Source organism: Puma concolor, chromosome A2 (assembly GCF_028749965.1).
Source record: "Puma concolor isolate L17-30 chromosome A2, mPumCon1.1.hap2, whole genome shotgun sequence".
Classification (NCBI taxonomy): domain Eukaryota; kingdom Metazoa; phylum Chordata; class Mammalia; order Carnivora; family Felidae; genus Puma; species Puma concolor.
Window position 1 is genome coordinate 147,023,697 of NC_141668.1, and position 24,352 is coordinate 147,048,048.

The 24,352-nt window shown below is 39.6% G+C and overlaps 1 protein-coding gene across 9 annotated transcripts in view; it reads right to left on the reverse strand.

Annotated features, from left to right (window-relative positions):
* Window positions 1-9,903, reverse strand: part of CCDC66 (coiled-coil domain containing 66) — a 51,629-nt gene extending 41,726 nt beyond the window's left edge. For 6 of the 9 annotated variants that reach the window (XM_086697878.1, XM_086697877.1, XM_086697871.1 and 3 more), the window contains exons 1-3: window positions 9,817-9,903; window positions 8,157-8,221; window positions 7,489-7,514 (exon numbers count right to left, since the gene is read on the reverse strand). In XM_086697878.1, coding sequence (XP_086554004.1) covers window positions 7,489-7,514; window positions 8,157-8,221; window positions 9,817-9,827 — 102 coding nt within the window. In that variant the 5' untranslated portion in view covers window positions 9,828-9,903. Of the gene's footprint in view, window positions 1-5,499; window positions 5,546-7,488; window positions 7,515-8,156; window positions 8,222-9,816 lie in introns of those variants that run through there. The other 3 variants (XM_086697879.1, XM_086697875.1, XM_086697874.1) reach the window with 2 other exon arrangements.
* Between the last annotated feature and the right edge of the window lie 14,449 nt (window positions 9,904-24,352).

Sequence of the window (24,352 nt, forward strand, 5' to 3'; positions counted from 1 at the left end):
CCAACTCCTTCCACTTTGAATCACTTTCTCCACTTCCAGGACTCCACAATCCTGGTTCTTGCTGCTCCTTTCCCCCAGACCTCTTAAAGTTGCTCAGTCCCAGGATCTCTTCTCTAAGTTACCTCATTCACTTGCTAATTTCTTTTACCCTTGTGGCTCTAAATATTATCCATATACTGAGGACTCCCAAATTTGTCTCCAGGATGGAACTCTCCCCTAACTTAAGGTTCCATCTGTCTATCCAAACACTTCCACTGGGTTTCTAATAGCCATTTAAAACTCGGCATGCCCCACATAACCTATGAAAAGAATTCACAGTGACAAAAGTACATTATACACAGGACTTCCAAACGTTCTCATATTTATCATTTAATGAAATATATACATTCCTGCAAAGTCTGCTATGGACTGTGTATATGTGCACACACAAATTGGATAGGATCAAATAAAACTGTCTTTAATTACAAAAAAAAAAAAAAAAAAAAAAAAGCCTCAGCAAGCCCCAAATCAAACTCTTGATCTCCCACATGCCCCTAAATAACTTCCTCCTTTCAGAGGAAGCTACCCATGCCAAAAATTTTGGAATTATCTCTCATATGCCACACTTGTCATCAAACCTTGTTTTGCTCCATCTTCAAAATATATCCTGAATCTGACCACTCCTGAACATTTCTTGTGCCCTCTACTCCAAGTCATTATAATGCTCTTGCCTGAATTTCTAAAAGCCTGCTTTTCCTACTTCTGCCTTCACTTCCCAGTCTGTGCTCAGCACAGCAGCCACAGGGTACCTTAGTAGGTAAAGTCACATCATGTCACTTTTTTCAAAAGCTTCTAAGGCCTTCCTATCTTACTTAGGAAGAAAACTGAACTTCTTACTCTGACCTAATGATCTGCACACGCTTCACATTTTATCCCCTTACCTGATCTCTCTGATCTCATTTTGTCTTAGCCTCCAGACACGTGGGCTTCTTATTCTTTGAATAAGACTCTCCTAATTTCAGGCCTTAGCATTAGTCAATCCCTCTACCTGGGCCATTCTTCCCTCATGGTTTATGTACTCACCTCCTTCAAATCTTTGCTCCATCACTGGCTCAGTGAGGTCTTCTCTGACCAACTGATTTAAATTTGCAGGTTTCCTGTTCTCCCTCACACTCTCACCTACCTAACACTTCCTTTTCCAAAGACTGCTGTGCCCCTAAAGTGACTGTGCCTCTTCCCTTTCTCTTTTTCCCTATAGCACTTTTCATCTTGTGACATTGTATATTTTGCTTACTGTATGCCCATTCAACGCAATCTTTTTTTTTTTTAATGTTTATTTTTGAGACAGAGCGTGAGCAGGGGAGGGGCAGAGAGACAGGGAGACAGAACCAGAAGTAGGTTCCAGGCTCCGCACTGTCAGCACAGAGCCCGAAGCAGCACTCGGACCCACGAACTGTGAGATTATGACCTGAGCTGAAGTTGGATGCTTAACTGACTGAGCCACCCCAAGTGCCTCTATTCGTTTCCAATGTAAACTCCCTAGGGCAGAGATTTTTTATACTTTGTCCACTGTATAGCTCCAGTACAGAACAATAAGTGGAACAAAATAGGTGTTGAGTGAATTTTTTGTTGACTACCCTCAACTACGCTATTTTAAAGACTGAATTATCTCTCTCCCCCATATTTATTCCCCTTTGCAAAATATCCTATTTCTGTGGCACTGTTGTCCTAATCTCTCAGACCAGTAAGCATGGAGTCATCTTTATCCTCTTTCATGGTCTTCTTTGGCTTATGAACAAGTATTGGTCATTTCTTCCTTTCAAATATCTTTTTCTCACCATTTACATGATGATAAGCCTAAATTCAGGTTTTCATTACCACACTACTAGATTACAGTCTGCCTAATTCATACCTTTCCTCTATTAATCCATTATACATTTCAGTAAACCCAATTAACCGAAAGTAATTCAACACTCATTTAGTCACTATTAACTGTTGCTTTTTATGTGCTCACCAATACAGAAAAGCACTAGAGGTGTAAAAATGAAGAAGATATTTGCTGTCAAACAGTAGGGTAGATGCCCCACGACTTTCACCTGGCTTATCATATCACAACTCTCCTGGTCTTCCAGTAACTTATATAATATACAACCACACTTAGACCAATTAGCCATTCACATTTCACATGACTTTTCAAAATGTACCTGTAGTATCAGCCACAGATCTGTTTGTTATTCTCTTCACCTCATCCAAATCCTATTTGTTCCTAGCTTCAGGCTTTTGATAATACCAATGTAATTGGTACCACAATGTAAAATGCCTTTTATCCTCTCATCCCTGTGGCTATTTTAATATAACTAATTCTCTAAGTGAGAAATGGCAAACTTGAATACATACTGTAAATTAGGCTAGGTAGGAAACAAGATGAGTTGAAAAGCATTTTTCCACCTAAAGGAGGCAGTCACCAGCAGAACCAGCCTACACTGCCAAACAGGAATCCAGTATTTCAAGAGAACCAAAAGTGACAGATTTTACATTAAACTCTCCAATGTTTAGATACTGGCAATTCACTCTAGTTTTTGAAAACCATTGTGTGGAATAAGCAAATTATTAGCAGACTGCATGTAACTTATACAGCTGAGCCCTACCACCTCAGACTCCAACTACAGCTCCTACTTTCTCACCCTTCTTTGACTCATATGGGCCTTTTTTTGGTCACTAATAGTTGAGCATTTTGTTTCTCTAATCAGTTGTTCATTCAAACTAAGTGCAGTGCATGCCATTAACATATCTTGAAGTCATTTGTCCCCTTCTTTCCATTTCACTAGCCACCACCCATGTTCAAGAACTTATGACTCTCCCTGGACTATATTTGGCCCGTAACTATGGTCTCTCAGTTACAATCTGTCCTTTGTAGGGCTGTCCGAAGCCCTATCCTACAACACAAATTATACCGTATCTACTCCACTTTTCAAAAATACTTTAATGCTCCCTACATACAAATCAAGAAGTTCAAATTCTTTAAGTATATATTTAAACTCTTTAAAGGGTGCCTGGCTGTCTCAGTCTGTTAAGCATCTGACTCCTGACTTCAGCTCAGGTCACGATCTCAGTTCATGAGATCGGGCTCTGCATCGGACTCTTGCACTGATGGCACAGAGCCTGCTTGGGATTCTCTCTCTCCATCTCTCTCTGCCCCTCCCCTACTCATGCTCTCAAAATAAATAAATTAAAAAAAAAAAATTAAACTCTTTAAGACTAAACCCTCCCCTAAGCTTTATGTTCTACACTTCCCTGAGATACACACTATTCCCCAAATGCAAATTAGGCTTTCTATCTTGGTACTGTGCCCAGTATTTTCTCTGAACTTAGAATACACTCCCCTACCTCTTTACCTATAAATATCTGCCTCATCTTTTAAGTTCTAATTAAAATGTCACCTCATTTATGAAGCATTCCCTGGTCTCCTCAAACCACAAAAAGCTGCTCTTTGCAGTGTTGTCTGCCTTTTATAACCCTACTGTGGTATACATTATCCTACTATAGTACACATCATATTCTACTTGTAATATAGTTATTTACCTGACACCCTCACTTCCAAAACACAAGGACCAGGTTTTGCTCATTTCCTTTCTTTCAATCACAGAAGAAATAAAGCCAAGAATGGCACTCTACTAGAATTTTAAATCTTCAGTAAATCCTTGTTAAATAAAAACTTACTAATTGACGATCTAATTTAAATAGAATTATCCTGCAAAATTTCACTTACAAAAAAAAAATAGACCAAAAAATCTTCTAAAAATATTTAATAAAATGGGGGTAGGGGGGTGGGCAGGAAGGGCAATGATGTGGCATGAGGTCAATATATACTCAGCTCGATTCTGATTATTTTTTGTAGCTAAATGGCAGGGGAGGAAAAAAAATAACAAAACCAATAAATGGAAGCAGCAAAAGATCATGAACTACCAAATAAACATTCAATTATGCTCAGGTTACTTATTAAGAAAAAGCAATCTAGATCAAATAATTCCAAGTGTTTACTGGATTATGTGAATTTTAATAGATCAAAATAGATCAAGTTTTCATGTCAAAATTTTTACATAGCCAAATTGTTTTTTAACTAGTTTTAATTCTATCAATATTTTTCATAATACAATGTCCAATGAATTTGTTTAGTACTGGCTGACTTTATCATTTATATGGGGCCAGGATGCCAAAGCTAGAAAGAATCAGAGAAAAGTAACATTTTAAGATATAAAATGTGCTACTTAACACTAATATTGTGTATATCCTATTGCATGACACTATTCTGCTTCTCACATGTAGAAATACCTATGAAAAAAATTTTTAAATGTTTTATATTTCAACTAATATGTGTGACAATTTTTTTTAATGTTTGATTTTGAGAGAAAGAGAGACAAAGTGCAAGCAGGGCAGGGGCAGACAGAGAGCAAGACAGAGAACCTGAAGCAGGCTCTAGGCTATGAGCTGTCAGTACAGAGCCTGACCTGGGGCTCGAACTCACAAACCTCAAGATAATGGCCTAAGCCAAAGTCAGACACAACCAACAGAGCCACCCAGGCGCCCAAGTGACAATTTTAAGTGTAAGAGTTTAGAAGTTTATTCATTTATTTTGAGAGAGAGCAGGGGAGGGGCAGAGAGAGTGAGAGAAAGAGAATCCTAACCAGGTTCCACACTGTCAGTGCAGAGCCCAATGCAGGGCTCAATCCCACGAATCATGAGATCATGACCTGAGCCAAAGAGTCAGACATTTAATCAACTGAGCCACCCAGGTGCCCGAGTATAAGAGTTTAGAATTTATAAATTACTCATGACACTGAATCATTAACATTTCTTTCATTTCTCTTCCTAAAAGCTTAAGAAATTAAACTGGTAACCACCTTTAACTTCATATTCCTTACCACGGATTTAAAAAAAATGCAGAAGGGATTTTGAAAAATTTAAAAAGTACTCGGACCACAGAGGTGTTAATCATGACGAGATGAGAGTTCAGCTGTGTTTAAAGAGCACACTATGGGGCGCCTGGGTGGCTCAGTCGGTTTAGCGTCCGACTTCGGCTCAGGTCATCATCTCACAGTCTGTGGGTTCGAGCCCTGCATCGGGATCTGTGCTGACAGCTCAGAGCCTGGAGCCTGCTTCCGATTCTGTGTCTCCCTCTCTCTCTGCCCCTCCCCTGCTCATGCTCTGTCTCTCTCTGTCGCAAAAATAAATTAAAAAAAAAAAATTATTAAAAAAATTAAAAAAATAAAAAAAATAAAGAGCACACTATGACAATGACAGTAATTCAACCTATGAGGAAAGGGAAAACCAGAACTGTAGGTAGGTGTTGTAGTCACTCAGGAGCTTCTCCCAGTAGAAGAAAAACACTATGAAGAGAGAATTCATGAATAACTTATGGAAAAGAGAATCCAACATAAAGCTGAATGAGATTTGGGCAATTAAAAACAGATTTAAGCAAAAAAAAAAAAAAAGACAAGTACTACTACCTTTGTATTTTACCTTCTGTGAGGAGCAAAGAAAGAAATGAGGAAGATCTCAGCAACCCCTATAAATAAGGGAAGAGAAGCTCCTTAAAGTAAAATCAATCTAGAAGGGAGACTTAGGTTTCATCAGAATTTTTTTCCCCAGCTTTATTAAGGTATAATTGACAATTAAAAACTGTATATATTTAAGGCGTACAACTAGATGATTTGATAAATGCATACACTGTGAAAGTCACCACAATCAAGGGAATTAACATATCCATCACCTTATATAGTTACCATCATCAGTATTTTGAAGTCTCAAAAGCAAGAGGCATAAAATCAAACAATTTGCTCCAAGACAGTGAATAATAATTTAAGATCAACATCGACTGAGACATAGTTACTCTGGAAAAAAAGAATCCTAGAATAAAATATTTTTAGATTGCTAATAGAATCTTGTGATGATTCTATTAAAAGTCCAAGACTAGTAATTTTATTATAGGCATGAAAGGAGATCGCCATATGTTCTAGGCTGGTTAAAAAGACAATGAAATGGGGGCGCCTGGGTGGCGCAGTCGGTTAAGCGTCCGACTTCAGCCAGGTCACGATCTCGCGGTCCGTGAGTTCGAGCCCCGCGTCGGGCTCTGGGCTGATGGCTCGGAGCCTGGAGCCTGTTTCGGATTCTGTGTCTCCCTCTCTCTCTGCCCCTCCCCCGTTCATGCTCTGTCTCTCTCTGTCCCTAAAATAAATAAACGTTGAAAAAAAAAATTAAAAAAAAAAAAAAAAAAAAAAGACAATGAAATGTCTTCACAAAATGTGGTGACTGAAGCAAATCCATTAAGGACATTGATGGAAGAAGAAACAGGTGAAAGAAAACTGAGGTCAAGGGAAGATGGAAACCAACTATTACAAGCAGCTTTTTATCTAAGAGCTAAAAAAGGGGTACTGTAGTTGTTAATGTGACGCAAATAAAATAATTAGTTGCAATATTTTAATAGAGCAGGACCAGGAAAAAATATATAATTTGTATTCTGTGATTTTAAAAAGCACACAAGGTATACAACTATATACCATATTCAGAGAGATAATTTTTACTGGTAACATGTGGAATTACTGATTATCATCACCCATTTATGAAGTGATTATTATGCTCGGTACTCAAGAAACTTCACCTTGATCAAACCTGGAAAAAAGAGCAAAGCCATCAAGAGCTCAGAGTTGAAAAGTGCCACATCATCGAAATTGAGCTCTATTCACAGAAACACAAAAGACTTTAAGATGCTAAAATGATAAAGGAAAAAGGAGGGCTACAGTGAATTATGGAAGAGATGAAATTTCTGCTCCTATTAATCTAAACATGGAAAAAAAATAGGGAACAAGAAAAGTATGATATCAAAAAACTGAAAGTGGTACTGTATTTTGTAGAAAAAGTCACTATGGGTTCCTGATAAAAATTTAAAAGCAAAATTATCATTAAGCTCAAGTATGATCTCTTAAAGGAGAAGGCAAAATGCATGTAAGTCTGTGAATCAGATACACCGTTTTGATGTGGAAAAATGGAATTTGAATATGAAAAGAAAAATATTCTCATTTTAAAGAATATGTATTTTTAAAGATCTTAGGAACTGCACTGTCCAGTGTAGTAACTACTAGATTTGCATTCAAAATTAAATAAAATTAAAAATTCACTTCCTTAGTCATACTAGCCACATTTTAAGTGCTAAATAACCACGCATGACTAGTTGCTGACTACCATATTAGAAAACAATGATCTTAGAATATTTCCATCATCACAAAAAGATTTACTAGGCAGCACTGATGTAGAGAAAAATGTTCTATACAGCTTTTTAAACTGAAAAATTATGATCCCATTTCTGTGAAAGGACCAGCCTGAAAGCAAGAGAACAATAACTCCTCATCATTATCCCAAACCCATTATGGTAATTTCACAGGAATTCTTTTCAAACCACTGTAAAGAAAACCACATTTTACATTCAAAAACAGGTCAGGTCATTTGGCTTACCTTCACAGAATATTTTGATTTACATTCTACAAAAGAAAAAAATAATTACTGAGCCATCAAACAAAAACACACTAAGGCAGTCACAAAATAAATTTTAATTAGCATTGTTTTAAGAAGGTATTTAATAGAAATATTAACCCCAAAAGCATTAACTTTAGGTCCTGAGTGTTCTAACTTTTACAGAATAGTTCAAGAATTTCTATTTCACTTCTATTTATTTTCCAAGATAAAGCTATAAACAGATCAGAAAAAAAAAAAAAAAAAGTAATATGAATGAGCGGACTACCAAAGTTTACTGAGTTTTAAAACTAATAGTAAAAATGATTTTAGCAACTGTGGTCTTACTACAAATTTAATTTTCTCAAACTACATTCTTTATATACACAGAACATAATTACACAAACTTCACCCAGATTATCCATTAGGCAACATATTAAACATTAAAATATACTGGGACATTAAGTTTTATGAATAAATACTGAAAGTGGTAAGCAGTGATGTAATCTGACTTTACTTGGCTAAAAATAAATCTGAAAAAGTGAAAACAACTTTTTGCAAAGAATCATTTAAATATTACTCTATTATAAGCAAAAAGTACATTAAACTCATATAAATTTTAGGTAGGAATATAAAAGTTAACATTTTAGGTTTCCAGTAACACAGCATACCATATGGAGACAATATTAACTTGGTTTTTCCATCCAATAATTCAGTTTCAAGCTTTAAACCATCTCTGAAAAATAAAAGAAAGTTGTCATTTTTAAGAAACAGCAAAGTTTTAAAGAGAAATGAAATGCTCATTTGAATCTTGAAAATATATACGTTCTTCCCAATTTATACAAGAACTGTAAATATTAAACCATTCTTTTAATTAAAATCGTTTTTCAATCCAAGATAAAACTAAACACTCAGAAAATTCCTGAAACTTTCCAATAATAAAAGAATTTATTACCTTTAACATGAAACTTCGTATTTTACTGGTAAGCAATGAATTCAATTATCATGCCATTATTTAACTCTTATAAATCCAGACTGGAAAAAATGCTGTTACCAAAACTCTCCACCTAAGTTAAAGTAGCAAAACATATCTAACTACTATTTGTTCATGACTAATACATTCTATGGCCTGCTACATCATTAATCTGAAAGTGGCCTGTAACATTGCCACCACTGTTACTAACTTTTTGAGCACACTGACACTTTGTTACTATAACAACAATAAATCTGTAATAAGTTTTGGCTGTTATAATTTATTTGTGCATGTCCTATGCAAGAGCACAAAGTTAACGGTAGACACTACCAAGGTAACTTGTACAAATCAAGGTCCTAATAAAAATTCCACGGAAAATAAAAATAGTCCACATTTAATTCACTGTTTCCTAAAAGTGGGAGAGGAATAAGTGTAGGTCAATAAACATCAACAGGGACAAATGTGATGTCTAAGAGACAAAATTAAATCCAGCGGGATCAGCCAAGGAAAAAAAGGTTGAAAAAAAAGTCTCATTGGGAACACGAAACTGTAGTGTTGGTAAGTAGAGGAAATCAAAATACCCTGTTTTATTAAAACAGTGGGGGAAAACGGACTTTAAAAGTTTCCCTGTTGCAGCGTTAGAATATTCCATGTTTACGCGTTCGTGAAACTCAACAAACAAAAGAATGAAACCGAAAAGTACGTCTGTTCAGTATTACTGCACTGTAAACTCCTTTAGGGGCAGCCTGTCATTTATTTTTCTCTCTACAGATTCTAGGATACAAAATTCATTTGCTAAATGATGTGTAGTCTGAGTTTGGTAACTTTTCATCTTCTTAAAACATGAACTTCCCCATCACTTCCCTGCAACAGTCCTTTTTACTCAACAAACTTAATGAGGGCCTATTAGGGGCCAAGCACTAGCAATGCATCGGTTGCTCAAGACTCGGTTCCCCGCATTACGGGCGTTAAACGCCTCTGGGCGCTCCGACAACCTGCAGAGACGCCAAAGGCGCAAAAAAAAAACCAGGGCCGGGGCCAGGATTTCTCCCCGGGAAGCCACTAAACTTTATCTCTCCATCTGCCCTTACTGCTTTCCGCCTCTCTTCCCTCACCACCGTGAGGTTAATGAGAGGGCGGAAAGGAGGTCCCGGACAGATTTACTGCGAGTAACGTTGTGCAAAAGCGGCGGCGGCGACAAACGCCGTCCCGGGCCTCTGGTCCCCTCTCCGCCACAGGCAGCCGAACAATGCCGTATGAGGCGGCGCAAGCCGGGAAGGTGTTCCACGAAGGATTCCAAGGGCCAACCTCGCCTCACCCCGTCTCCGCTAGAGACCACCCTTCTCGCCCCAGCTTACCCTAGGTTCATGGCCTGACCTCTCGCTCTTTCCACGAACGCTCAGGTCCCCTGTGTATGCCGGTTGCCTCCGCCGCTCAACAAGCGCTACGCCCATTGGATACGGTGATGCCGGCGAGCTGGGAGAACAGACCAATCAGAATTAGTCGTGCTGGAGGGTGCTTTCTCTACGGGGGAGAAGTCACTGTGGAGACCCGCTGGGTTAGCGTGGTCTCAGGCGCTTCGCCCTCGTTCTTGGGTAGTGGGGTTCTTCGTTCGTTGGAGTTGTAGGCACACCACCCTCCTCCCTCCGCCCCTAGTTCACTCGAAGCCCCCAGAGAAGTGCCTCAGCTCAGGTGGAGGTGGCAAAAATATGGAAAAACTAAAAGTATAAGCTTTTTAGGAAATGAACATTTCCCGTATTTCATATTTGTAAGAGAGGGTTATTCGGGTATAAAACAAATTGGGAGTGGGGACCTGGGGAGAGACTCCTAGGTCCGGTACAGGGTTTGTCCTGTTTCTGGCTCTGACCTCCGCAGGAAGCCTAATGCAATGTAACTCTTTTTTAAATTGCAACAATCACAAGTACTGAATTTCAGCTCTTTTGTGCAGACTGGGAGCTAAGGGCTTTAGGTCTATTGAAGCTTTACATTATCTCTGAGGCACAGAGAGATTAATCAGTTTAACCCCGGAGCCCATGTTCCGAACTAGTGTTTTATGAGTCTAACTGCTGTTAGTTCTTAAAAATCTAAATTTAGACGTACTTCCTCCAAGAACCTCCTCTGGAATCCGCTAGTGGGTAAATCAGGAACCTATTCTCTGGAGCTTCCAGTCCCTGCCCTTTTGATCCGCGCGCTCATACGTTTAAGATCCTGTGTCAGAGTGAGCTTCAGAGGGCCAGGCAGTTGGTGTCTCATATACCTCCATAGCCACAGCACCTGGCACTGAAAAGCATAGACAGTAAATAATTGTCACATGAAAACACAGCAAAAAATAAAAAATGCCAACAACTTTATTAAATTTGGCTGAATGCTATTTCATGATAAGGATTATAATGCAGCTACTAAAAGTTCACAGGGTTTTCATCTACTCAAGCAATTTTTGGAAACTATAGTTTTAATAAATGAGGTACATTGAACTCTCATAGTACATTCAGTGAAAACTCAGAGATCTTTTAATATTCGTTTATGTACCTGGTCTGTGGAAGATATACTTACATCAACATTTGTTAATCTACTTGACTGAGTAAATGAACAGGTACCAGAGTACATTTGATCCTGTGTTTTGTTTTGTTCTGTTTTAAGGAACACTTACCTAGGCATAGAAAAAAAAAAGGCTAAAAAGATTTAAACTGACATGCTAACAGGAGTATTTTTGGGAGATAGAGTGGTGTGACTTATAAAATGTTACTTTGGGGGCACCTGGGTAGCTCAGTCGATTGAGTGCCTGCCTCTTGATTTTGACTTAGGTCATGATCTCACAGTATGTGAGATCGAGTCCTTTGTCAGGCTCTCTGCTGACAGCGTGAAGCCTGCTTGGGATTCTCTCTCTTCTCTCTTTGCCCTTCCCCCTACTCGTGTGTTCTCTTTCTTTCTTTCTCTTTCTCTCTCTCTCTCTCAAGTAAATAAGCATTAAAAAATAATGATTAACTATAATGATAGTTAACAGATCTGGCATAATGAGAGATTGACTAGTAAGAAATAAAGAGAATTCTAAAAAATATACGAATAGCAGATATAAAGAGCAGTTTAGATAAAGTCCCCAAGGAAGAGCCCTGTTGCCCCACAGGACTGAGATCCAGACCTTACTGGAAGTCATGACCCTGGCTTATGCCAGGAGATCTTGCCGGAAATCCATCCTCTAGGTTACCGGGGGAATCCATTCAAGGTATCTCACCAGGGGCCTGTCACTACAAAACTGCCTGAGGGGGTTGCTGGGGGAAGCTGCTGATGGCTGGGTGCTTCTGGCCACTAGGCTCTATAGGAATTGAGTGCTGAAGCAAGCTTGTGTGCTGGGGGCTTGACCCTGGAGATGCTGCCCATGCTGCATGAGCTTGATGTTGGAAAAGCTGCCAGTGCTGCAGAAGCTGGAAACTGGGGGAAGCCTCTTCCACTGAGATATTGGATTCCAAGGAGCCTACCAAGTGAACACACTGGAAGCAAGGACAGGATTCTTTTTTCCTGCAATGTCTCTCCAGAAATCTTAGGGGTGCCTGAGTGGCTCAGTCGGTTGAGCGTCCGACTTTGGCTCAGGCTGTGATCTTATGGTCTGTGAGTTCGAACCCCACTTTGGGCTCTGTGCTCAGTTCAGAGGCTGGAGCCTGCTTTGGATTCTGTGTCTCCCTCTCTCTCTGCCCCTCCCCCACTCATGCTCTGTCTCTCTCTGTCTCTCAAAAAAATGAATAAACGTTAAAAAGAATGTTTTTAAAAAAAGAAATCTTAGGGGCACCTGGGTGACTCAGTTGGTTGAGCATCCAACTTTGACTAAGGTCTTGATCTCGTGGTTCTTCATTTGAGCCCCATGCCAGGCTCTGTGCTGACAGCTCAGAGCCTGGAAGCTGCTTCGAATACTGTGTACCCCCCTCTCTCTGCCCCTCTCCCACTGGTGAGAAAAAAAAAAAAAAAGCTTAACATCCTGTCAGCTACAAAGGAAAAATATTTAAAGGGCCCAGATCCATTTTACATAGAAGATTAATTTAAAGCTGAGTTAATCAGTGTGGAGTTTCCTCAGAAAATTAAAAATAGACCTACCCTATGACCCAGCAATAGCACTGCTAGGAATTTACCCAAGGGATACAGGAGTACTGATGTATAGGGGCACTTGTACCCCAATGTTTATAGCAGCACTCTCAACAATAGCCAAATTATGGAAAGAGCCTAAATGTCCATCAACTGACGAATGGATAAAGAAATTGTGGTTTATATACACAATGGAATACTACATGGCAATGAGAAAGAATGAAATATGGCCCTTTGTAGCAATGTGGATGGAACTCGAGAGTGTGATGCTAAGTGAAATAAGCCATACAGAGAAAGACAGATACCATATGGTTTCACTCTTATGTGGATCCTGAGAAACTTAACAGAAACCCATGGGGGAGGGGAAGAAAAAAAAAAGCGGTTAGAGTGGGAGAGAGCCAAAGCATAAGAGACTCTTAAAAACTGAGAACAAACTGAGGGTTGATGGGGGGTGGGAGGGAGGGGGGGTGGGTGATGGGTATTGAGGAGGACACCTTTTGGGATGAGCACTGGGTGTTGTATGGAAACCAATTTGACAATAAACTTCATATATTGAAAAAAAAAAGCTGAGTTAATAAATTGATAACTGAATTATCTTTTTGATACTTACCAAGGCTTTCACTAATACCATGAATTTAATACCAATAGAACAGTCTTTCAACAAAGAACTACATCATAATACTGAGGTTCATTCCATGATCTAATGGACATTGAATACCAATTAATACAGCCATGGATATTGGATGTATTAATGGATACATGGATAGCATATTCTGCTTGAGAAGACTACATATTTCAGGTGTTTTTACATGTTTCTGTCCATTTTAGAATTTATTTAATAACCCTCTCCTTGAAATATTTTATTTATGTGACCAGTTTATATTCTTAATAAAAACTGATTTTTAAAAAACATTTATTTATTTGTTTTGAGAGAGCCAGTGAGCATGAACAGAGAATGGGCAGAGAGAGGGAAGGAGAATCACAAGCAGGCTCCACACTCTCAACTCAGAGCCTGATATGGGATTTGATCCCATGAATTATGAGGTCATGATATCAAGAGTCAGACACTTGGGGTGCCTGGGTGGCTGAGTCAGTTTAAGCATCCGACTTCAGCTCAGGTCATGGTCTCACAGTTCATGGGTTCGAGCCCTGTATCGGGCTCTGTGCTGACAGCTCAGAGCCTGGATCCTGCTCTGGGTTCTATGTCTCCCTCTCTCTCACTCTGTCCCTCCCAGGCTTGTGCTGTCTCTCTTTCTCTCAAACATAAATAAACATTAAAAAAAAAGAGTCAGATACTTAACCAACTGAGCCACCCAGGTGCCCTTAAAAACTGATTTAAAAAGAAAATTACATATACTGCAATCCCTATCAAAATAACACCAGCGTTCTTCACAGAGCTAGAACAAACAATCCTAAAATTTGTATGGGACCAGAAAAGACCCCGAATAGCCAAAACAATTCTGAAAAGAAAACCAAAGCTGGAGGCATCACAATTCCACACTTCAAGCTGTGTTACAAAGCTGTAATCATCAAGACAGTATGGGACTGGCACAAAAACAGACAGAGCAATGGAACAGAATAGAGGACCCAGAAATGGACTGACAAATGTATGGCCAACTAATCTTTCACAAAGCGGAAAAGAATTTCCAATGGAAAAATGACAGTGTCTTCAGCAAATGGTGTTGGTAAAACTGGATAGCAACATGCAGAAGAATGAACCTGGACCACTTGACACCATACACAAAAATAAACTCAAAATGAGTGAAAGACCTAAACATAAGACAGGAAGCCATCAAAATCCTAGAGGAGAAAAAGGCAACCAATGGAATGGGCAATATTTGCAAATGAGATATCAAATAAAGGGTTAGTACCCAAAATCTACAAAGAACTTATCAAACTCAACACCCAAAAAACAGATAATCCAGTGAAGAAATGGGCAAAAGACATGAATAGAACACTATTCCAAAGAAGGCATCTAGATGGCTAACAGACACATGAAAAGATGCTGAACATAACTCATCTTCAAGGAAATACAAATCAAAACCACAAGGAGATATTACCTCACACCAATCAGAATGGCTAACATTAACTCAGGCAACAACAGATGTTGGCGAGGATGCAGAGAAAGAAGAACCCTTTTGCACTGCTGGTGGGAACACAAACTGGTGCAGCCACTCTGGAAAACAGTATAGAGGTTCCTCTAAGACTTAAAAATAGAATACCCCATGACCCAGCAATTGTACTACTAGATTGTTATCCAAAGGATATAGGAGCACTGATTTGAAGGGGCACATGCACCCCAATGTTTATAGCAGCACTATCAACAATGGCTAATGTATGGAAAGAGCCCAAAAGTCCATCGACTGATGAATGGATAAAGATGTGGAATATATCTACAATGGAATATTACTCGGTGATCAAAAAGAATGAAATTTTGCCATTTGCAACAACATGGATGGAACTAGAGGGTAAAATGCTAAGCAAAATAAGTCAGAGAAAGATAAATATCATATGATTTCACTATGTGGAATTTAAGATTCAAAACAGATGAACATAAGGGAAGGGAAGCAAAAATAATATAAAAATAGAGAGGGAGAAAAACCATAAGAGACTCTTAAATACAGAGAACAAATGGAGGGTTGCTGGCCGGGTGTTGGGTGGGGGAAGGGCTAAATGGGCAAGAGGCATTAAGGAGGACACTTGTTGGGATGAGCACTGGATGTTATATATAAGTGATGAATCACTAAATTCTATTCCTGAAATTATTATACTATATGTTAACTAACTTGGATTTAAATTTTTTAAAAATTTTATATATGGTAAAATGCACAGATCTTAGGGTATAATTCAGAGACTTTTTTGGTAAATATATGTACTCATTTAACCACCACTTCAATCAAGATACAGAATATTTCTGTGACCCCCAAAAGTTCTCTTGTACCATTTCCATCAATCCCTACCCCTTTTTGTAGGCAATCACTGTTCTGATTTCTATCACCATAGATTTAGTTTAGTCTTTTCTAGAATGTCACATAAATGGAAGCACACAAGGTGTGGGTTTTGAGTCTGATCTCTTTTACTTAGCATAACATTTGTGAATTCATCATGTTATGTGAGTATAGGAATTTGTTTTTGTTTTGTTGCTGAGTTCATACATTGTAGGAATGTATGACAATCAGAATATTTGGATCACTTCTAGTTTGGGGGTATTATGAAAAAAAAAAGCCGCTCTATATACTCTTGTGCAAGTCTGTTTGTACACATGTATTTTCATTCCTCGTGGGCAAATACTTGGAAGGAGACTCATTGCTGGGTCTGAGGACAGATGTTTTAAAATTTTTGTTAGATGGGGCGCCTGGGTGGCTTGGTCGGTTAAGCGTCCAACTTCGGCTCAGGTCATGATCTCACGGTCCGTGAGTTCGAGCCCCGCGTCGGGCTCTGTGCTGACAGCTCAGAGCCTGGAGCCTGTTTCAGATTCTGTGTCTCCCTCTCTCTCTGCCCCTCCCCTGTTCATGCTCTGTCTCTCTGTCTCAAAAATAAATAAACGTTAAAAAAAAATTTTTTTTTTAATTTTTGTTAGAAACTACCAGACTGTTTTCTGAAGAGGTTGTGCCATTACACACCCCCAATATATGAGGATGAGGGTTCTAGTAGCTTTCATACCTTCACCAACATTTGGTATTATCAACTTTATTTATTTATTTGTTTATTTATTTATTTATTCTTTAATTTTTTTAATGTTTACTTTTGAGAGAGAGAGGGGAGGGGAGAGGAGCAGAAAGAGAGGGAGACACAGAATCCAAAGCAGGCCCTGGGCTCTGAGTTGTCAGCACAGAGCCCGACATGGGGATTGAACCCACAAACCACAAGATCATGACCTGAACCAAGGTCAGACACTTAAATGACTAAGCCATCCAGGCTCCCCTGGTATTGTCAGCTTTTAATTTTAGCCACTCTAGTGGATGTAAAATGGTATCTCATTTTGGTTTCAAGCTGCATTTCTGTACTGACTAATGATTTCTAATACATTTACTCAGTATTTATGGAGTTTGCAAGAGGAGGCCCCACTACTGAGATCTTTCTTCCATTGGGTCCTCATAGGAGGCTCTGGGTTTTTTTGTTTTTTTTTTTTAAACTGTGGCTATTTCTTTTTTTTTTTAATTTCTTTATTTTTGACAGAGACAGAGTGTGAGCACGAGCGGGGGAGGGGCAGAGAGAGGGGGAGACACAGAATCCGAAGCAGGTTCTGGGGTCTGAGCTGCCAGCACAGAGCCCGACGTGGGGCTCGAACTCACGAACTGTGAGATCATGACCTGGGCCAAAGTCGGATGCTCAACCGACTGAGCCACCCAGGCGCCCCTAGGAGGCTCTGTTAAATTCACTCCTGGCACTTCTACCCTACCAACCCATCAGATATACTTAAACATTTCTGACAGACAGGGTGTGGCAGTGCACCATTCGGTCTTAATTTATATCACAATGTGATATAAATACAATATATCATGTATATCAAGCATCTGCAGTGGGTACAGGGGCATTGGGATTGATAAAAACCAGTGGCCTTAGAACTGTGAAGTTGTGAGGTCTGTCCCTATCAGGACTACCTAGAACCCCTTTTCACCATCAATGCCTAAGGATTCATGGTTTGTTTCCAGAAGGACTTCAGCAGAACCATTTTTATATGATACAAAATAATTAAAATCCTACCTTGAAAAGTTGCATTCTGGACTGATTTCTGTAGTTTTGTTTGAAACTGTTCCAAAGCTTTTCAGAAATACACATTTGGGAAGATTTTCCAGCATCCCCCATTTGTGGAATTCATTTTCCTCCCTACACATCACCACCGTTAGGCAGTTTTTGTGATTCATTTGTGAGTGCTGCTCTACAGAGCTGGTTAATTAGCTGTCTTCTCTGTCTCCAGGAGCAGATGATACGAACCAAAGGACCAATACGTTAGACAAAAGCAAAATTAAATGAAGTAAATTGTTCAGGTGTGAAGGCATGAAGGTCTTAATTGCACAATTCTGAGAAGCATCTTAAGAAATACTGAAAGAGCAGACAGAGGAAGAAGAGAAAGAAAACCACTGTAGGAATAAGTCAACCCTCTCTGACCTCAGGTTCTTCATATAAAAGATTAGATGAGCTGTCTAAAGTTCCTTTCAGTTCCTAAGTGGATTCTAAATTGTCATCATCTCTCTCCATGCCCATCGGTCCACCCTATTTAGAGCCCCCCCCCCACCCCTCCACCCCCGCCCGGGGAATCTCTCCCCCGGACTCCGGACTATTCCAACAACCTCCTAACCAGTCTCTATTTTGTGGCCAGAATGATTTCTAAAATGGGAGTCTGTTTGGGGCGCCTGGGTGGCTCAGTAGGTTAGGCGTCCGACTTTGGCTCAGGTCATGATCTCATTGTTTGTGAATTCGAGCCCCACGTCAGTCTCTGTGCTGAGAGCTCAGAGCCTGGAGTCTGCTTCAGATTCTGTCTCCCTCTGTCTCTGACCCTCCCCCACTCACACTCTGTCTCTGTTTCTCTCTCTCAAGAATAAACATGAAAAAAAATTTTTTTAATGGGAGTCTAAGTCACTGTGCTGCTTAAAATCTGGCAATAATTTGAAAACTCTGTTGCCCTTGCTACAAAGGCCGAAGGACGTAGCGTGTTTATCAGCCCCATCTTGATCTTTCTAAGTTTCCCTCTCACCACTGCCCCTTGAGCCCCGAGCCTCCCTACACTAATGTTCCACTTCCTCTAATGTAGCCACTTTTCCTGCCTCCCATTTTACATAATCCTTTGCACCACAGATTTTATTGGGTGCCTATTGTGCCCCAAGAATTGTTTTAGCATAAAGGATAAAGGAGTAACCCAAATCGACAAAATCCCTGCCCTCCTAGAACTATTTCTTCTTGCTGGAGTGCTTTTCCTCATGGCACTTCACTGAGTAACTTCACTGAGTAACTTGTCCTGTAGGTCTTCGCTGAGATGTCACATCCTCCTGGGAGGCTCCCCTTACTGCCTTCTCTCCTCTTCCCACTTCTCCAGGGTGCATTCTCCACTTGTCCCCAAATAGCATTTGTTACCCTGTGTGACCATCCCTGCATTCCACTAGAGTGTTCTGTGTGAGACCATGGACAAGCTCCTTTCTTCAAGATAAATTAAAATGGCCACAAACCAATGACTTCCTGCTAGAAAAGACATCCTGTAAAATGGGAAAGTGCTACCCATGAATCCATAATAGGGTAACAGAGGCTCATAATTTATATATTTTCTTAGACATACCAAAGAAAGGGGTACACTAGAGTAGGTATAAGATGTAGCAGCAACCAAAGAGAGGTTAGCTAGGCAGCTCTGAGTTGTAAATTTGGGGAAAAATCTCTTGTTCTTATACAAGTGTATAAGAATAGAGATCTCAGGACACCTGAGTGGCTCAGTCTGTTGAGCGTCTGACTCTTGATTTTGGCTCAGGTCATGATCCTAGGGTCATAGGATCAAACCCCACATTGGGGTACATGCTGAGTGTGGAGCCTGCTTGAGATTCTCTCTCTCTCTCTCTCTCTCTCTCTCTCTCTCTCTCTCTCTGCTCCTCTCCCCTGCTCATTCTCTCTTTCCCTCAAAAAAAAAAAAAAAAAAAAAGGAATCGCAATTTCTCTACAAACTCCCCAAGATGAGTTGCTAGCACAGAGACTTCTTCACTGGTCAATCTTAATAAAGCACACAGAAGTAAAAGGTGAAACCTTTGTGGAAATGAACTGTTCCATCAAGTAATCGTATTTATGACAGGTCACATACATGAAAGTACATTGTGGTAACCAGAATGATGCATCCCTCACTCCTCACGCCAAAAAGGTCCCTGACATTCCTAGAATGTCCCCAGAAACTGAATAAAAAACCTAACATGACACAGGGGAATTAAGGTTGCAGATAGAATTCAGATGGCTACTCAGCTCACCTTAAAATAGGGAGATTATCCTAGATAATCTGAGTGGATCTAAAGTTATCACAAAGGTCCTTAAACATGGAAAAGGGAGGCAGAAGAGGGTCAGAGAAAGAGATGTGACAATGGAAACAGGGTCAAAGAGATGCTATGTTGTTGGCTTTGAGAATGGAGGAAGGAAACCATGAGCCAAGGAATGCAGGTACCCTCTAGAAGCTGGAAAAGGCAAGGAAATGGATTCCTCCCTACAGCCTCCAGAAGGAATGAAGGCTTACCAACATCTTGATTTTAGCCCAGTGAGGCCTATATCAGACTTCTGACCTTACAGTTAGTAAGTCTGTGCTGTTTTAAACCACTTGGTGTGTGGTAATTTGTTAAAGTGGTAATAAAACTAGTACATATGCTTATTCTGTAAAGCACACCTTCTTTCTAGTATAACAACCAAAAAGAGTTGAGGCCCCCAAATCTGACTGAGAGCCGATCACTGTTGTGATAAACAAATTGTAGAATTTGCTTTGGATCTATGAATGCTTAGGGTTCCTAGCTTTCCTTATTTGCTCCCTCCTACACATGTTTCACTACACACATGCAAACATAAAAACATAAACCACCACCTGATTCATAAGACGTGGCCTGCCACAAATATGCCTAAGATCCCTCTTTAGCAATAGCATCTAAAGAGGTGGCTTTCAGGGCGCCTGGGGATACAGTCAGCAGATCATGTGACTCTTTATCTCAGGGTTGTGAGTTTGATCCCCGTGTTGGGTATGGAGATTACCTCAAAATAAACTCTTAAAAGAAAAAGAGGGAGAGAGATGGCTTTCTTCTCCCTGTAACCTAGACTCCGCAGGCTCCTCTCTAGTGGTGGCTTCTCTTTTCCTTCCGGTTGGCCTGATATTCATCTAAGCCAGTTTATTCTTACATTAAATTATTGAAGGAGGTGGGGAAAGGCTTGTAGATAGTGCAACATCTCAGGCTCCATGTCTTTCCTCCTGGGATTGCCTCTATTCAGGTGCATTAGAAGAAAAGGACACATGTGAGATAAAACCAAAAGAAAGGATTTGGTTATAGCCAGCAACAGAGGAGTCAGTGCTGGGACAATTGGGATGGGGTCTTTTTATCATTCGCAGAGTGGGGTACTGTGGCATCTCAGTACTGACTCCTCCTGTTGTATTTTCTACAACTCTCCTCCTAAGCCCTTCTTCTGACTGCTCATCCCCCACTCACATTTACGATCTTACCTCTGTACAGGTGGCTCTGAAATTGCCAGACTCTACTTCTCTCCTTAGCTACAAAGTCCCCAATTGCTGGCTGCCACAGTTTTCAGGCTATTCAGAATCAATTCAAATGCAGCAGAGGTCATGCTAATTGTGCCATTCTTTCCCCCATTTGACTCTTGTTCATGTTTTCCTTCATTCTGTGAATGACACAATGGGTTTCTCTGCCCTCGGTACTCAGTGTGCCGGTGGTAGGACATGTCCTCTGTATTTCCCCTTCCTCCTAGTGCTCCAGCTGTGACAATCTATTTATTCTTCTCCACATACCCTTTGTATTCTCTCTCATTTCTATGTCTTTTCTTTAGGTCTCCCCTACCTAGAATGCACATCTTCCCACATGAACCTGTGATGGGACAAATAGCATTTTAGACATACCGCAGAAAGGGAGGCACCATGATTGGAGTGTTAGTGACAACCAGGGAGAAGTTACTTGGGCAGCTGTGAGTCTTAAATTGGGGAGAAATACTCTTCGGGACATGTGTATCGGAACAGAGCTCTTTCTGCTAGCTAGCTTCCCAGGATGAAATGTTACTACCATAGAGACTTCTTCACTGGAAAACCTAGATAAAGCACACAAAAGTAAAAAGGTGAACATATTTACCTATAAGATGTTTGCATTTGCTTATTAAAAACTTTCCAGTGATAAGCATGACATTAAAGAGTGATTTCTTTGGCATGGGTGTAGGAGTGGTGGAGAATGGGACCAGGGAGACAAACAGGCATTTCTTTCTTTCTTTCTTTCTTTCTTTCTTTCTTTCTTTCTTTCTTTCTTTCTTTCTTTCTTTCTTTCTTTAAATATAGGTGGTGGGGACTTGAGTTTTGTCATACTATTCTCTATTGTTTTTTTCATGTCCAATTCAACACACACACACAATTCCTCTCCACACTTCCAATACAATTTGAAACATATAATTGCAAGCATTTATTTTCCCTTGTACTCATTTTCCACAATATAGGCTCTCCATATGTATATTTTGCATTCTTCAAGTCCAGTTTATGTGGGTGATTTTTCACCTAATCTTGACACAGCAGATGGCAGTGTGGGTCCAGTTTCCTATGTAGTGATGACACGTTTTCGTTCATAGATGAAACTTAACTTTAGCTGAAAACTTGTGGTTTCAAATGGTTAACATAGAAAATATAAAATTGTAGAAAGTCATGACTCCCTGGAGATTTAGAGACGCATTTTCTAATTATATTAAACTCATTAAAAAATACTTCATTAATAAAGTGAAAGCTAATTCTTACTCAGAAATAGGAATCATCGCCTCCAAAGAGACATTGAGCAACTCTCATTCTCACAAGATTTGAGTGATTATCTGAACTGGTCAGCACTTCAAGTTTGACTTTGGCAAATAAACCCCCTTACGTAAAATTAGTTAAGAATCTTCATGTACCGTTACCATTGTATAAGATTACATTTTTTGCAAGACTCAAAAAAAAAAAATCAAACACAAAGAGAGTTAAATTAAATCGATTTTTATTTAAGAACTGCAGATAGGAGATTTTGCCAGTACGTTTTCTTTGCCTCCCTCTGCTCCACCCTCCCTCACAGTCCCCCTCCCCCACAGTCGCCCCCCCCCCCCCCCCACCTTGGTTTCCCAGATTCTATTGAATCTACAGCTTTCCACCCATTAGTAAGAACTACAGGGGCAGTACCGGAAGATGCAGGAAAGAATAGGCTCTGGTTAAACAGAACCGGATTCAAATCTCTGCGTTGCTGCTAACCACCTGCACGATAAGGAGGAAGTTAATTGGCCCCAGTTAATTGGTCTCAGTTTCTTTCTCTGTAAAATGGAGACAATAATAGATTTTAGCCTTTAGAGTTATGTGATAATATGCTCACAGTATTACCACAGATGACAGCTCTTGAGGATTGCCAGTCTTCACTCTCACTGTTATCCCCTTACATATATTCTCTCTCTCTTCCCTTCTACAGAATGTGTAAAAACACCAACTCCTGACGTCTTTCCTCCCCAGCCTTTCGAGAGATGTCTCCAATATGCTGCCCTTCATTTGGCCCTGATAGTTTTCTTCCCTCCTCATTCTCTCTCCCATTCTGAAACCCCACTTGTCTCTCATTTTGCTCACCAGTGTTCATCTCATTTACTCCTAATTTCTAAAGAAATTAGCAACAGACCTTGTTTACTCCTTCCCTGCTGGGGACACAGGCTTCTTCTCTTCAGGGTCCACCCCCCCTTTCCCAAGAAAGGCTCAGAACTACTGAGAACTGCCTGCCTCAGCTAGGAGATGTACCAACCGGCTTTCCTCTCAGTATTAGAAATATTTGGAAATGGGACACTTTAAAAAGGTACTTGAAAGTATTAAGTCATTGTAGATTTTTCATTCTGTTGGAGAGATTTTTGTAGTAGTTTAATTTTGTATTTTATTTTGTGTATATATTTTAAAGGGGGACATTAAAATTTTGTGTGTGTGTGTTTTATTTATTTTTGAGAGACAGAACACAAGTGGGGGAGGGGCAGAGAGAGAGGGAGACACAATGCGAAGCAGGCTCCCTCCAGGCTCTGAGCTGTCAGCACAGAGCCCGACACAGGACCCAACTCATGAACCACCAGATCATGACCTGACCCAAAGTCAGACACTTAACCGACTGAATCACCCAGGTGTCCCTATTTTGTATATATTTTTGAAGCCTTCATTAATTTTTCCAGAACACAAAATACATCACAGCAAGAATTAATTAACTCTGGGGTACCTGGGCAGCTCAATTGGTTAAGCACTTCACTTTGGCTCAGGTCATGGTCACACGGTTCATGGGTTCCAGCCCCACATGGAAATTTGTGCTGATGGCTTGGAGCCTGGAGCCTCCTTCAGATTCTGTGTGTGTGTCTCTCTCTCTGCCCGTCCCCTGCTCTCTCTCTCTCTTTCAAAAATAAACATTAAAAAAAAAAGGAAAAAAAGAATTACCTAATTTTATTTCTACCGAGAATCACTGAATGTTTACAAAAATTTTAATCATGATATTCTTCTTGAACACAGAACAACAAAATAACTAATTTATTAGTTGTTTCACTAACGATACATTGAAGTAAACTCCCTTTTATTGAATACCTACTATATATTAGGCATAGTACTAAGAACTTTAAAAGCATTGGTCTCAATTTATTGGTTTTCTCAATTTATTCTTTAAACAAAATCCTCAACTACAGATATTAATATTATTTCCATAATACAGATAATAAAACTGAGGCCTAGAAAGGTTATTTAACTTGAGTAAGTTCAGACAGTAAGTAAGTGCAAAGTAACTCTGAAGTCTAACCTCAATGTTAATTTTTTTAAATTATCATTAAGGTATAATTGATGTACAGCACAATACTAGTTGCAAGTGTACAACATAATGATTTTTTATGTGTGTATATATTGCAAAATAATCACAATAAGTGTAGTTAACTTATAACCACACATAGTTATAATTTTTTCTTGTGATGAGAATTTTTAAGATGTACTCTCTTAGCATCTTTCAAATATACAATATAGTACTATTAACTATAATCACCATGCTGTATGTTACATCCCAAGACTTACCTATCTTACACCTAGAAGTCTATACTTTTTGACCACCTTCATCCATTTTGTTCAATGTTACTTACTAT